The 16,472-nt window shown below is 40.7% G+C and overlaps 1 protein-coding gene across 1 annotated transcript in view; it reads right to left on the bottom strand.

Moving 5' to 3' along the window:
- The window catches only part of ptk7b (protein tyrosine kinase 7b), a 278,930-nt gene that overhangs the window by 120,163 nt on the left and 142,295 nt on the right, over nucleotides 1-16,472 (bottom strand). Inside the window, exon 5 of the mRNA XM_043687347.2 lies at nucleotides 3,529-3,676. Within this exon, the coding sequence (XP_043543282.2) occupies nucleotides 3,529-3,676 (148 nt within the window). The remainder of the gene's footprint in view (nucleotides 1-3,528; nucleotides 3,677-16,472) is intronic.

The raw sequence follows: 16,472 nt of genomic DNA, 5'->3' as shown, positions 1-16,472 counted from the left end.
TTGGATGAGAAGCAGAGGCATTCGGTGGCAGGAATAAACGAACTGAAATAGAATGTACTAGTGCTGGTTTGCATGACTATAGTCAATGTATATGCATTGTAGTGTACTAACAAGATTAAGAGGTTTTTAAAATGAAGCCATCTTGGGATATTGATGGGTTTGTTTAAAGAAAGTGGGGGGATGGTGTGATGGTGCTGCTCCTTTAGCAAGGTTATTCTGTCTTTGGTTTTTTTCCCCCTCACTCTTCTTCACCCCCCCCCCCCCCCCCAACAAGGGTTGCAAAGGCAGAGGTGCTGAAATATCAGAACTGGCTATTTTAATAATGATTAACAGATGCTGCCTAAGCCAACAATCAGGAAAGGCTTTTCAGTTGTTTTTTGAAAACACCTGGACAATGAAAGGGGAGTGGCTAGATTCCCAGTTCAGGGTTTTTTCTCATTTTGGGTTAGTTTTAGCTGGGGACCCAACAAAACACTCCTTGCTGATCCCCTCTCTCGCTGACACCTCCCTCCTCTGAGAACCTGCGTTTAAATATACCTTTTTGCCAAGAGATATGTATATGGGACATTGCAGGAAATTGGAACAGCTCTTTGTTAAGTTGTGTTTCTGTGCTGGTTGGGTTTTCAAATAGTTCTGTTATTCTAAATTCGATTTTCTTTTGTTAGTGTGTAAAGAAATTTTGTTTTGTTTAAAACAGAGGGGTTTGACCAGCTGCGCCGCTTCTGGTATACTCACTTACATCTGCTTAAAACAACTAGAAACGTTTGGTTGTGGGCTATATTTTGAAGGGGTCTGGCCTGGTCCATAACAGGATTCTTGAAAGATTACAATCAATGAATGCTATGTCATAGTGAGGATGTACTGGAGTAGCATTTTTGTTTTCACTAAAGAACCCATATGAGAATATCCTTTATTGTCACTTGTATTCCAGTATAAAAGTACAGTGAAAAGTTTTTCCATTGGCTGCCTTTAGCGCTACCATCTTAGTACCTTGTACATCAAGTACCTTGGTACAAATCTCAGAGTTTAAAAAAAATTGTTATACAAAAGGGGATTAAAAAGACAGCAGTAGCACTACTTACGGTGTGTAAGAATAAGCTAGAAATGAGGCAATTATAACATTGTGAAAAGGATTTACATTACAGTCTGGTAAGAATTCCAAACAGCAGCAGCTCAGCACTTGGTGCCAGGCCCAAGTCTAACAACTGTCCCACAATGTTCCAGTCCGCTCCTCACCGGCACTCAGCAGCAACAAGCTAAGTCGCACTGAACTGGGATTTGCTTCACTTTGCATCACTCCGGGGCTCTGGTTTCCCCTCAAGTCCCTCCGTGACTGAGGATTCTCCGCATCACTCCAGCCTCCAATCTGCTCCTTGCTGACACTCAGCAGCAACAAGGTAAGTCGCACACTGCCAGGACTCTGTATTCCCCATGCACCACTCCAGGATGGCTAAGAGAGAGAGAGAAGTAGAAAAGGGACAAAGAGAACAGACAAAGCAGAACAGCTCCGGTTGGAGCATCCTACTCTGCCCCCATTCTGCCATGTGGCATAAACCACCAACACTCCCCCAAAGCTGCATGGCTGTGCACAAAGGGTCTGCATGCAGGATGTCAATGCCAGTTGCAGCACTGACTTCTGGTTCTGGACATCACTGTCAGGCACAGAAAGTGGGAACACTGACTAACACCATACTCAATAGTTCCTCAAAACTGGCATGTTGAATTCAAGTTGTGGCTTAGATGTGTATATATGGCAAGTTTTGTTTACGAAAATGCACCATATCCTTGTGAAGACCTGGCCAGTTAAAACGTTGACTTGGAATGTGCTTAGTTCTCCCAGATTCAAACATATCCTGCCACTGGAATTTCATGGGCTTTTCTTAATATTACTTGACAATATGAGAATAGTGCTGGAAATGTGTTGCTGGAAAAGCGCAGCGGGTCAGGCAGCATCCAAGGAACAGGAGAATCGACGTTTCAGGCATAAGCCCTTCCTCAGGAGGGTGGTTATGCCCGAAACGTCGATTCTCCTGTTCCTTGGATGCTGCCTGACCTGCTGCGCTTTTCCAGCAACACATTTCCAGCTCTGATCTCCAGCATCTGCAGACCTCACTTTCTCCTCAAATATGAGAATAGTACCCATCTGGTGAACAACCATTTTCAAGTCTTCATCAAAAACTGATTTTTAATATCAAAACTATTCCGGTTTCCATTGGCTTCAACTTCAGTTTGAGTTGATTTTCTTTTATTCATTGACTGAATAAGGGCATCGCTGGCAGCACTTCTAGGTGATGGCATTCTCATGTTTCTCTGCCCTTGTTCTTCCAAATGGCAGCAATTATGAGTTTGGAAGATGCTCTCAAAGGAACCTTGGTTAAATTGAACTACTTTATTTTACTGCTGATCTACTTGCAGAACCTCAAGCAAAGACAGATTTAACACATCCTTTGAATTATCCAAATTCCAAACATTTCAGATAACCAAATAGTAGCCAATGGTGCTAATTCACCATTGGATGACAAAATTTGCTTAGCCGTTGTTTTTGTCACTACACGTGAAGGAAAACGTCCTGTAACCATTTTACGTAACTGTTCTCTCCCACTGCATTCTCCAGTCTTGGCATTTCCAAGATTGGAGAAGCTACAACTGTGGTCTCCATCAAGTTATTCTCTGGTCAACTTTGTCTGCAGAGAAACTATAGACAACTCCTATAGTTAGTACACCAGGTATGCGGTCATATCCTCAGTGTGCTCGAGACAAGGGCACAGGTATACACCCATCCACTAATACCATTTACTAAAATGTTGCCATTCATGTCACTCTTGTCTAAAAATCATGCCTGCTCCTGGCAAGGTGTTCACAGAAAATGACCTCTTTTAAAGAAATTACTCCTGAATTGTCCACAAAACTTGAAATAAACTCCTTTTCCCACTATACTTGAAAAAGTTACATTCTCCAAGGAATATTAAATATAACGCACCCTTGTTACACTATATCATTGTCCTGGCTGAAGGGACCAAATGTACAGTTGCTAAACTTACTGACAATACAAAGATAACTTAGAGCATAAATTGTCAAGAGGACATAAGTGGTCCGCAGGGGGATGTGTATAAACAGGTTGTGTGAGTAAGCAAAATTTATCCAGATGAGCAAATATGGGAAAACTAGAACCTTTCCACTTTGACAGGAATAGAAAAACAATACATCATTTAAGTAGAGACAGATAACAGACCACCGAGGCACAAAAGGATCTGGGTATCCTGGCAACTGAACCACAATAAGTTATTCTGCAAATATAGCAAATGATTAGGAAGGCAAATTAAAATCATTACTTTGTACTTTTTAAGGACAGGGAGAAAGGATACAAGTGACAGAAAAAGACAAACACATTATGCTCATTGATGCTGTTCCCCAGTGGGATATGCACTTAGCACCAAAAACTATCAATAATCAATGTCCTAATAATTTTAGTCTTATTATTTTAATTATTGCTCATTGATATCAAGCACTCAGAGTAAAGAACTTTACCGTGAAGAATTATGGATAATTGTATCATCAAATAACCATTCCTGTACTGGGGGGGGTGTGGCTGTAAACTGACAGTGAAAAATGGCATCCTCCTTTTTATTGACAATCTGTTCCTTAGGTCGGATTACAGGTTGCGGAAAGCTGGCATCTAGAAAAGACAGTGGTAGATAAAAGTCAGATTACACTACATAAAACAAAATAACTTTATTGTTTGCTACAGTTTCATTTATATTGAACACAGAAAAAACCCTCTTCTGGGTTAGTATGTCGATATATTGCCTTAAATGAAAACCTAACTAGTTGCAAGAATTAAAAGGTAGGAAATGTCTAAGTAAGAGTTAGACATTTAAAAGGACATAAATCAACAATGAGATTTTAGAATCCAGGTAAGCATATCATTAGGTTTGCTCAAGGTCGAGGGTAAGGTAAGAGAAAGCAAAGGGAATGTGGTGGTGCAGTGCTAATGCCCCTACACAAGCAATTCAGAGAATCAGACTAATTTTCTGAGAAGTGGAATTTGAATTTTATTAATCAAACTGAAAGCTAGTCTCTAATAGTGTCATACATGAAGCTATCATGAATTGTCATTAAATCTCATCAGTTTCATTTCAATGAACTCAAATGATTAATGGAAAGCAGAATTTTAAGAACTAGATGTTCAGAATACAAACATTAACGTAATTATACAGTTAATAAGACTTCATTCATGTGTTTAGTTTTGGAAATAACTTGGCAAATAAATACCACTTTTGAATAGAGTCTTGCAATGACTTACTAGAATTATAGATGGGGTTAACAGATTTAACTACAAGCAAAATCTGATTTCCAGTTCACAAAAACAGCAGAGCAGAATCAATGTTAGTATTGCAGATTTGAACGACTTGAGAATTTCAAGCATCACTTTAACACAAGGTTAGCAAAGACAGAGATTCGTACAGCACAGAAAAGGCTCTTCCACACATCGAATCTACACTGACATAACTAAAAGTGCACTAATCCCAATTTCCTGCACTTGTCCCATATCTTTGGATGGCATTTCAAATGCTCGTCCAAATTTTTTTTCACGTTTGTAAGGTTTCCGGCCTCTACTACCTTCTTGCCAGTGCAGTCCAGATTCCCACCACCCGCTAAGTGAAATCCCCTCTGAAACTTGTGCCCCTTCACCTAAAACTATGCCCTCTCCTGATTGATCTCTCAAGAAAGGAGAACAGCTGCTTCACTCTGTCCATAGCCCTCAATTATGACCCCCCTCAGTCTTCTCTGCTCTGAAGAAAACAGTTAAAAATCACACAACACCAGGTTATAGTCCAACAGGTTTATTTGGAAGTACAACCTTTTGGAGCGCTGCTCCATCAAGGAGCAGCGCTCCAAAAGGTTGTACTTCTGAATAAACCTGTTGGATGACAATCTGGTGTTGTGTGATTTTTAACTTTGTCCACCCCGTCCAACACTGGCACCTCCACATCATGGCTAAAGAAAACAATCCAAGTCTATCTAGTCTCTCCTTATAGCTCAAGTTCTGCATCCCAGGCAACATCCTGGTGAACCTCCTCTGTAAACCCTCCAGTGCTATCATATCCTTCCTAAAGGTAACCAGAACTGCATCAGCTGTGGCCTGACCAATGTTCTGTACAACACTAACATCATCTCCTTGATCATATAGTCCATGCCATGACAGATGACAGCAAGTGTCCCATTTGCCTTCTTAACTATCCTATTCATGTGTTCTGCTGACTTCAGGGATCTGTGAATAATTACTCCATGATCCCTCTGTTCCTCTGAGTTAGCCAGTATCCTGCCATTCACTAAACACTCCCTCATCTTGTTCCCACTTCACACTTATCAGGTTAAATATCATCCGCCATTGATCTGTCCATCTGGCCAACCCATCCACATATTTTAGTAACTGACAATCACCTTTGCTATTAACCATTCTACCAATCTTGATGTCATCTGCGAATTTGCTTAACATCCACCCCACCCCCACTCCCACCCCACCCAATCCACCCCACCACCAATTTTCATCTATATCATTTCTGTACCATATGTACTCGAGTAATAGATGATCTCATGTAAAATTCGACCTCCCACTTTTGGCCAAAAAAAATGGAATTTTCCATATACTTCATGTAAAAGTTGACCCTCGTTCTTCACAGATAGCAGGTCAACATTTATGAATCAATGTGCCAGCCGCTGTACTCCGCTCCGGCTTTCCAGACTGCTGATTATTCCGCTCCGCTCTGGGGTTTCCAGTCTGCTGGCTGTTGTGCTCCACTCTGGGTTGTCAGAATTACCCTAATTGTTTTTTTTAAATTCGTTTAGAAATCAACTGGGCTTCGGCTGATGACACGGTCTCAATTTTGACAGGCATGAATTTCAGATCCCGAAAAGTGGTATCCATGTAATAGTCGACCCCATAAATTTAACTTTAAAAAGTAGTCAAAAAAAAGCTACAGGGTGGTTGGGTTGGTTGGTCCCGGTGTCCCAGAGGTGTTCTCTGAAACGCTCCGCAAGTAGCCGGCCTGTCTCCCCAATATAGAGGAGGCCACATCGGGTGCCCTGTAGCTCAACATTTCAATTCCCCCTCCCACTCCACCAAGGATATGCAGGTCTTTGGACTCCTCCATCGTCAGACCACAACAAAACGACGGTTGGAGGAAGAACGCCTCATCTTCGGGCTAGGAACCCTCCAACCACAAGGGATGAACTCGGATTTCACCAGTTTCCTCATTTCCCCTCCCCCCACCCTGTCTCAGTCAAATCCATCAAATTCAGCACCGCCTTCCTAACCTGAGATCTTCTTCCTGACCTATCCGCCCCCACCCCAGTCTGACCTATCACCCTCACCTTGACCTCTTTCCACCTATCACATTTCTGACGCCCCTCCCCCAAGTCCCTCCTCCCTACCTTTTATCTTAGCCTGCTGGACAAACTTTCCTCATTCCTGAAGAAGGGCTTATGCCCGAAACGTCGATTCTCCTGTTCCCTGGATGCTGCCTGACCTGCTGCGCTTTTCCAGCAACACATTTCCAGCTCTGATCTCCAGCATCTGCAGACCTCACTTTCTCCTCAAAGATTCATCTGCTGCCAAGCCTTATATACCACTTACTTGCCAAATTAATATCCAAAACATAATCCATGCTCCAAGCATGCCTTGCAAATGTTAATAACATCTCAGTGGGAATAAGAGAAAGAGCATCACGTAATAACTTGGCAAAAACATGGAAAGGAAAAAGACCTGAACACAGCTAAGCCCTTAACTTTCATCCTTCATGGCACACTGAATGTGGCAGAAGGCAGAGCGAGCTAAGCTAAACTGACAAACTAGGTTAAGGCTCAGGAAAACAAAAACCCAGTACAGGCATTTAGAGTCAAAGTCGTGCAGCACAGAAACAGACACTTCAATCCAAATCGTCCACGCCAACCAGATATCCTAAATTAATCTAGTCTCATTTGCCAGCATTTGGCCCATATCCCTCTAAGCCCTTCCTATTCATACACCCATCCAGATGTCTATTGCATCAGCCTCCACCACTTCCTCTGGCAGCTCATTCCATACAGGCACCACTCTCTGCGAAAAAGTTGCCCTTTAGGTCCCTTTTAAATCTTTCCCCTCTCATTTTAAATCTATGACCTCGAGTTTCAGATTCCCTTATCCTGGGGAAAAGACCTTGGCTATCCCTCATGATTTTACAAACCTCAACCTCCAATGCTCCAGGGAAAACAACCCCAATCTATTCAGCCTCTCCCTATAGCTCAAACCTTCCAATCCCAGCAACATCCTTGTAACTCTCTGTTGAATCCCTTCACATTTAACAACAGGTTTCCTATAAAAGGGAGACTAGAATTGAATGTAGTATTCTAAAAATGACTTACCCAATGTCCTATACAGCCACAATATAAAATCCTAACTCCTACATTCAATGCACTGACTAATGAAGGCAAGTGTACCAAATGCCTTCTTTACTAGCCTGTCTACCTGAGACTCAACTTTCGAGGAACTATGAACCTGTACCCAAAGGTCTTTTTGTTTGGCAACACTCCCCATGACCTTACCATTAAGTGCATGCTGTGGGTTGATTGCTTTGCCAAAATGCACCACCACCAATTTTGGTGTCATCTGCAAACTTACTAATCATATCTCCTGCATTCACATTCAAATAATTTATGTAAATGACAAAAAGCAGTGGACCCAGCACTGATCCTTGCAGCACATTGCTAGTCACAGGCCTCCAGTCTGAAAAGCAACGCTCCATCACCACTCTCAGCATTATACCTTCAAGCCAATTTTGTATCCAAATGGCTAGCTCTCCCTGTATTCAACACAATCTAATGCTGCAAAACAATTTACAATGGTGAACCTTGTCAAACACCTTGAAGTCCATTTGGACAACATCTACTGCTCTGCCTTTTGTCACATCTTCAATCAAAACTCAATTTGGTGAGACATGATTTTCCACACACAAAGCCATGCTGAATACCCCTCATCACTCCTTGCATTTCCAAATACATGTAAATCCTGTCTCAGAATCCCCTCCAACAACTTACCCACCAGTGATGTCAAGCTCACTGGCTTTTCCATACTTGCTTTTTCGTACATAATGGCACCATAGTAGCCACCCTTTAGTCTTCCAGCATCTCACCATCTCACCTGTGACTATCAATGATACAAATATCTCAGCAAGGGGCCCAACAATCACTTCCCTAACTTCCCACAAAGTTTTGAGATACACCTGATGAGATCCTGGGAATTTATCCACTTTTATGCATTTTAAAACATCCAGTACCACCTCCTCAAGATATCACTGTTTATTTCTCCAAGTACTCTAGCTTCCATGTCCTTCTCCACAGTGAACACTGATGCAAAATACTTGTTTGGTTTGTCGCCCATCTCCTGCGGTTCCATACATCTGTTGATCTTTAAGAGGCCTTAATCTCTCCTTAGTCACTCTTTTGCCTTTAATGTCTTTGTAGAATCTCTATGGATTCTTCTTAACCCTACTTGCCAAAGCTATCTCATGTCTCTTTTCACCCTCCCAATTTCCCTCGAGTATACTCCTATTGCCCTTATACTCAAGGGATTCACTCAATCCCAGCTGTCTATACCTGCCACATGCCTCCTCCTTTTTCTCGACCAGAGTCTCAACTTCTCTGGTCATCCAGCATTCGCTACATCTGCCAGCCTTCCCAGTCACAACAACAGGAACATACTGCCTCTGGACTCTCATTCAAAATGAGGAGGGAAAATTTACAGTACACGAGAAAGCTCACTTGAAACATTAAAAACACAGATAGTAAGAGTCTTTACAGATATATAGGAAGGAAAAAAAGTGTCAATAAAGTGATAACCAGTTCTAAAGAAAGCGAGAAGGGCTGAAGAAGGGCTTATGCCCGAAACGTCAATTCTCCTGCTCCTTGGATGCTGCCTGACCTGCTGCGCTTTTCCAGCAAGACATTTTTCAGCTCTGATCTCCAGCATCTGCAGTCTTCACTTACTCCTAAAGAAAGCGAGTCTAGAATGTAGATTGTTGGAAGCAACTCACGTAAGGCTTACTCAACTAATACCTGGAATGAAATCAAACAAAGAACTGCAGATGCTGGAGATGTGATACAAGAACAGAAATTGATGGAGAAACTCAGCAGGTCTGGCAGAATCTGTGGGAAGAAAGCAAAGTTAACATTTTGAAGTCAATGATTAAACTTTGCTTTCTTCCCACAGATTCTGTCAGAACCTGCTGAGTTTCTTCAGAAACACCTTGAATGGGTGGCTTGTCATATAAGAAAGATTGGATAGGCTAGGAGAGTTCCACGAGAGTTTAGAAGAGCAATTTGATTGAAACAAATAATAATCCTGAGAGCACTTATCAGGGTAGATGTGGAAAGGATGATGATTTCTTTTGCGACTGAGTTAGGGATTGCTGTTTTAAAATAACATCACCCATTTGAAACAAATGAGAAGAATTATTTTCTCAAAGAGGTTCTTAAAAGAAAGGGAAAGCAATGAATTTGAGTATCCTGAAGATAAAGGTGGAAATATTCTTGCTAAATAAAGGACAGGAAGGTTATCAGGGTAACTGGGAACATAATATTGAGGTTACAATCAGCTTGAGGGGTCAAAAAGCCTCCTTTTGCTTGTAACTGATACATTCATGTTATTTGCCTGCTTCTCTCCATCAATCAACCTAGATATATGGGTATGCTTCCGTTGATATGTAACTTTGACCATCTCATCAATTTTCATTTATCATCTTATGAACATTATGTCTTGGGCCAAGCACTTACCAAATGTACTTTGCAGCAAATGTCTCTGGATAACATATGCCTAAATAACTTTTCAAAGCCTAAGGGGGGTGGCAGCCAATTCAAATCTTCATTGTTTGCTCATTCATACCAAGCAGCTCAGCATAACTAGAATATACGAAACATTCTGGGTCACAAAATGCTAACATAGCTAATCAATTTTTAAAAATCTTATTCTCCAGGATTGCATATGCTTGCTTATTCCAACTGTGTAGAGTAGAACTATCTTAAAAAAAAAGATAGTGTGTATAAGGACATAATACCCAATAAGAGTTGCGCTTTAGTAGTTATCATAAACATAAGCTTAGCAAATTAACCACAAAGTAATGATTAAAACATTACTTTGGTCAAATTAACCAGTAGACATCACCTCGAAAAAAAGATATTAAGAGCAGCCAAAGCAGCGTCCCAGAAGAAATAACTACCATAGACTACTGCAGAACACAACAATCTGCTTTACCAAATCATCTTCAGCCAAATGTAAATAGAGTTCACTAGCCCAGAACAGCCAATTACTATTGGAACACATCCCGCCTAACGTTAATACTGAACAGGATAAGTGACCTACTTGACTGAGTGTGGCATCAAGCAGCCCCAGCAAAACTGGAGTTAATGAGAATCAAGGAAAAACTGCAGAATTCATCATAAAAATATCAGCTTAGGTTTAGCCGATCTGATACTATTCTGGTATCTGTTTGTTCCCCAAAATTGATGCCTTCTCCAGATTAATTATTCCTCTATATTCCTTGTTGATTCCCATATTTCACATGATATAATTATAGATTTTATAGTACAGATGGAGAAGACATTCAACTCATCATGTTTATACCAACGCCTGAAAGAGCTGGCAAGCTAGTTCCATTCTCCAGGCCTAACTCAAATACACATCCAGCTCTCTTGAAACATGTTATGGAATCTGCCTCCACCATTCTCCCAGGCAGCGCATCCAAATCTTTAAATAAAGAAGGTTCTCATCTCACTCCACACCTTCTTGCTAACAGGCTTGAAATTGTGAGCCCTAGTTACTGATAGACCAACTGGTAAACAGGAAATCCCTCTTTACCATGTCAAAATTGTTCACGGTTTTGATCACCTCAATAAGGTCACCTCTTAACCTTCTCGGCTCCAAAGATAAGCCCAATTTCTCTAACTTTTCCTTGAATGTAAAATCCCTTATTCCTGGTATCATTTTATATATCTCCTTTGAACGCTCTAAGGATTTAACATCCTTCCTCAAATAAGAACTTAAGGAATAGGAGCACGAGGCAGCCATCTGACCACTCAAGCTTGCTCTGCTGTTCAATATGGCTGATCTTTTCGTGGACTCAGCTCCACTCACACGCTCACCATAACCCTTAATTCCTTTACTCTTCAAAAATCATCTTTGCCTTAAAAACATTCAACAAGATAGCCTCAACTGCTTCACTGTGCAGGGAATTCCACACATTCACAACCTTTGGGTGAAGATGATCCTCTTCAACTCAGTCCTAAATCTGCTCCCCCTTATACTGAGGCTATGTCTCCTAGTTCTAGTTTCATCCGCTAGTGGAATCAACCCTCCTATCTTATCTATTCCCTTCGTAATTTTTCTATAAGATCCCCTCTCATTCTTCTAAATTCCAATAAGTATAGCCCCAGTTTCCTCAATCTCTCCTTATAAGCAAACCCTCTCAACTCCAAAATCAATCTAGTAAACGTCCTCTGCAGTACCAGTACATTTTTTCTCAAGGAGACTAAAACTGTATACAGTACTCCAGGATATGGCCTCATCAGCTCCATATACAGCTGCAGGTGGCTAGACTACAACACTCCAAATGTGATCTGACCAAAGATTGTTGAGGTGTAGCATCACATCCCTGCTTTTATACTCTGCCCCTACTTACAAACTTAATGATCATATAAACCTACTCAATAACTGTTTCAACATCCTGTGCACTTTCAGAGAATCATATGTGTGAACCCTGAGGTAACTCTTCCTCTACTCCCCTCATATTTGCTTCATTGAGCCTATATGGTCTCTCCATGTTTCTTCTACCAAAATGCATTCACTTTTATTTGTCTGTACTGAAATCCATCTGCCACACGTCTGTCCATTTGGCGAACTTGTCAATGTTTGAAAGGTCCTCACATTCACTATTCTCCCTAGCTTAATATCATTTGCAAAGTTCAAGATTTTGCCGTCAATACTTATCTCCAAATCATTTATATAAATCAGAAAAGCAAGGGTCCCAACACTGATCCCTATGAAACACCACTTTTGATTGTTTCCAAACTGAGAAATGTCCGTCTATACCAACAGTTTGTTTCCTATCTTCTAGCCAACCTCTAATCCATGCTGCCAAGAACCCATTAATTCCAAACATTTCTAATTTGCAAACCAACCTGCCATATGCCACACATCAAATGCTTTCTGTAAGTCCAAATATACAAATATACAAGTGTCATCTCACCATAGAACGCAAATCTGTCAGACATGAGCTTCTCTTGACAAACCCATTTGACTAACTAGTATTTACTTTTTTCCCCCCCTCTAAGTGCTGCTTCTTGAATCTTTGCTACTTGACACTCATGATCCTTGTGAATGTTATTACTGGTCAAATTAAATCCCAAACAAGAATTTGGCTTGATAGATCAAATTTTGATTTGTTTTCTTTTTAACAAAGTGGTCTCTTGCTGAAACATAAGCATGCAGTGCTGCAGATAACAAAAAAAATGAAGTTAAAGTCGAATAAATCAAAACAATTTGTAAGACAAAGATTTTTAAATACACAGTAAAAATATAATCCCAAAACACTCCTTGTTGTGACAGGAAGGCAGACAGCTGAATCAAATCAGCACACCTCTATTTGTAGCACAATCAATTTAAAACCTTCAAAAGGCCCTTACAGCTGACATCAATGGTTCTGAAACAGACTCTTCTGAACTATTCCCTGACTGCAAATATTTTATTCTCAAAACCAATTTGCAGCATAAGCAAAAATGTTAACAATTTACTAACAATACAGTACCTTTAAATTATACAAAGCAATCTAACCAATGTCTATGTTGAAACACAATAATCTTTGTTTTCAGCAAATCGACTAAAAAGACAATATCCACTCAAAAGACAAACACAGTTTAGCAATAAGTAAAATAATTTTTTTTAAAGAAACTGGCTAGATTAGTTAGGTAGCTTTCACAATGCAGATGATTATATCTTAATTGATCTTCTGAAGTCTTGTTCCTTCAAAGTAAAGTCGGTCATTCTGATAACTTAGTTTCTCTGAACGTCCATTAGCAGATAACGGGAAGTTAAGCAGGGAGCTTACAAATCATGCTGTAGCATCAACAGTCAAACTTCTCCTTTCAGAAACCAACCTAAATTACAGTGCAAGACTCTGGCCTCTTCCAGTCAGGCTAACCACATCCTCACAAGGTCCAAGTTACTATTCAACATCTGCTAGAATTTTGAGCTGGAACCAATTCCCAGGTACTGTTCTCGCTAATAGAATGTAGACAGTACAGCACAAGGAACAGGCCCTTCAACCCACCATGTCTGTGCCGACCATGATGCCATTCTCAACCAACCCAATCTGTAATAGTCAACTGTTTAAAGAGTTGCTCTCCCAATGATCAAAATCTTCCACAGATGCTTTACCACGAACCAACTAACTTCCAGGCCTGACCTCTCAAACAAACCTTGCTGGTCTTTGTTTATTTTCCCTTAAAAAAACACAAGCTGCTGCCCACAGTCCAAAAGGTCTTAAAAGGTTATTTTAAGCTCTCAGTTCACAGCTCCCAATGAAAACTAAGAGAAGAAAAAGCTAAAAATAATGAAAAACCAACTCTTTGTCCCAAAGTCTCAAATGTCTTGACAGGATCAAATCACTTATGACTTCAGCAAGTTAAGTTTTTTTTGACAAACAGGACACGTGCAATTTGATTGATAAAAATGTTCGAGTCTTGCTATAGGATACAAGTTCCCTTGTGGTATCACTTTGCTTTTATAAAAATTAATGCAGAGACTTTGTGACCAGCCAGTCTTGGCATTATCACAATAGGCAAACACCATCAAGGACTTCATCTCTCTCCTCACCAGACTAAATTTCTCTGGACTGGCATTATGAAGATGTCATTTAAAAGATTATGCTGATGTTAGGGATGCATTATGAATAGCCAAAACTGCTTTTCCTGACTTATTACCTCAAATTCATTTATAAATCTATAATAGCCTTCATAAGTCAACCTGATGGTTTTCTGGAAGCTAAGTTATAGTCATAAAGTCATACAGCACAGAGGAATCCCTTTAGCCCATGGTATGTGTACTGACCTATCTATATTAATTCCACTTTATAAACTTGCTGCACAGCCTTGAATGTTCTGACTCTACAAGTGCTCATCCAAATAAGTATTAAAAGATGTGAGGTTTCCTGCCCCTACCACTCTCCCAGGCAGTGCATTTCAAATGAGAAAAATAAATGCTGGAAATCACAACAGAATCTGTGGAGAGAGAGCAAACTAATATTTCGAATCTAAGATGACTCTTCATCAGAGCTGACATGAAGTATGGAGGGGCCAGTACTTATGCAATAGTTGGGGGTGTGGAGTGCTTGGAGAGAGAAAGCGTGTTGATAGTGCAGATTAAGTGATCAGAATGTGAGAATGGCAGAAAATGGTGTGTCTAACTAAAAACTGGAAATAACAGGTGGTCCCACTGGAATGGGGGAGGGGAGTCAGAGTCAGAGTTGTACAGCATGGAAACAGACCCTTTGGTCCAATCCATAAATGCCAACCAGATGTGCTAAATAAATCTAGTCCCATCTGTCATTTGGCCCATATCTTTCTAAACACTTCCTCTTCATATACCCATCCAGATTCCTTTTAAAAATTGTAACTGTGCCAGTCTCCACTACTTCCTCTGGCAGCTCAGTGCATACACACACCACCCATTGCATGAAAAGGTTGCCCCTAAGTTCCCTTTTAAATCTTTCCCCTCTCACTTTAAACCGATGTCCTCTAATTTTGGATTACACCACTCTGGGGAATAGATCTAATCTATTTATCATATCCATGCCCCTCATGACTTTATAAACCTCTATATGGTCACCGCTCAGCCTCCAACACTCCAGGCAAAACAGCCCCAGCCTATTCAGCCTCTCCATATAGCTCAAAGAGGGCACATGGTAACAGAGAATGCAACAAGTAAAGCTAAAAGGGTAGGAATGGAAATGAGTTTACAATCTGAAGTTGTTGAACTCAATATTAAGTCCAGATGGTTGTAAAGTGCCTAGTCTGAAGATGAAATGTTGTTCCTTCAGTTTGCACTGTGATTCACTGGAGCATTGCAGCATGCTGAGAGCAGGATGAGCGGGTGTGCGACCAGGATACCGTGTTAAAATGACTGGCTGCAGGAAAGTCAGGGTTAAGCTTGCACATGGACCAGAGGTGTTCTGAAAAGCAGTTACCCAGTGCGAGTTTGGTTTTGCCAATGTTGAGCAGGCTCTATTACTGCAAATGCAATAGGTTAGATTGGAGGAGGTACAAATAAAATGCTACTTCACCTGGAAAGACTTGTTAGGCCTTGGGATGGTGAGTGGGGAAGGTGTGAAAGGACACTTTCTGCAGTTACTTGGGAAGATGCTTTGGTTGGGGGAGTGTGGGGAATTAATTCCCAATAAAATGCAGAAGGGGGAGCGAGGGGAAGTGGTATTTGAATGTGTAGGTTGGTGAGATTAAAACTGAGGACAAGGGAAACTCCATCACACTAATGTGTGTGATGAGATGAGGCAAGATGCGGTTAAGGGCCCTATCAACCACTTGGGGTGGGAAAGCACGTTATGGAAAAAAGTGCCTTCCAGATTCCCACTGCTTGGGTGAAAACATCTTTCCTCAAATAAATCTAAACCTCCTGCCCTTAAATTATATCCTGTCTTTACTGAACCTGTTCATGTCCCTCAATTTTACAAACTTAGGAACTAAGGTCAAGAGTAGGCCATTCAGCTCAAGTCTGTTTCAGTTTTCAGTCAGATCATGGCTCATCTGTGGCCTAACTCCATCTATCTCCCTTCAGAGCATATCTGTTAATATCGTTGCTTCAAAAAAAAATTTCAGATATAAAACTAACAACAGATTTAGCATCAATTGCTATTTATGGAAGAGAGTTTGAAACAGCCACCACCTTTTGTGTGTAGATATGTTTCCTAACATCTCTCCTGAATAGTCTAACCCTAATTCGCAGACTGTGTCCTCTAGTTCTAGAATTTCTAACCAATGGAAATACTTTATCTTTACCTATCCTGTCTTTCCTTGTTAATATTTTGAAGACTTTGATTAGATCACCTCTTAACCTTCTAAGTTCTAGTCAAAATAGGGTTAATGTCTCCTCATAACTAAAGTTCTTTGGTTCAGGTATCATTCCTGTAAACCGATGATATACTTCCTTCAAGACTAAAATATCTTTCCTATGGTGTGATGCCCATTCTAATCACAGCGCTCCAAGTCGGGTAAAACCAGGGTTCTGTACAGCTGCAGCATAACTTTGCTTTGCTGTATTCCAGACCCCTGATTATAAAGCTGCCTTGATTATCTTCTGCACCTATTTGTGACATTTTAAGGATCTGAACCCAAGCTTCCTTGGATGTTAACTGTATTCATCTACATACCCT

This window comes from Chiloscyllium plagiosum, unplaced genomic scaffold (assembly GCF_037043375.1).
Source record: "Chiloscyllium plagiosum isolate Xiang-an unplaced genomic scaffold, Cpla_swu_hap1 HiC_scaffold_3, whole genome shotgun sequence".
In the NCBI taxonomy this organism is placed as follows: domain Eukaryota; kingdom Metazoa; phylum Chordata; class Chondrichthyes; order Orectolobiformes; family Hemiscylliidae; genus Chiloscyllium; species Chiloscyllium plagiosum.
Note: the sequence above shows the minus strand (reverse complement) of the source record. Positions and strands in the feature narration are given on the sequence as shown.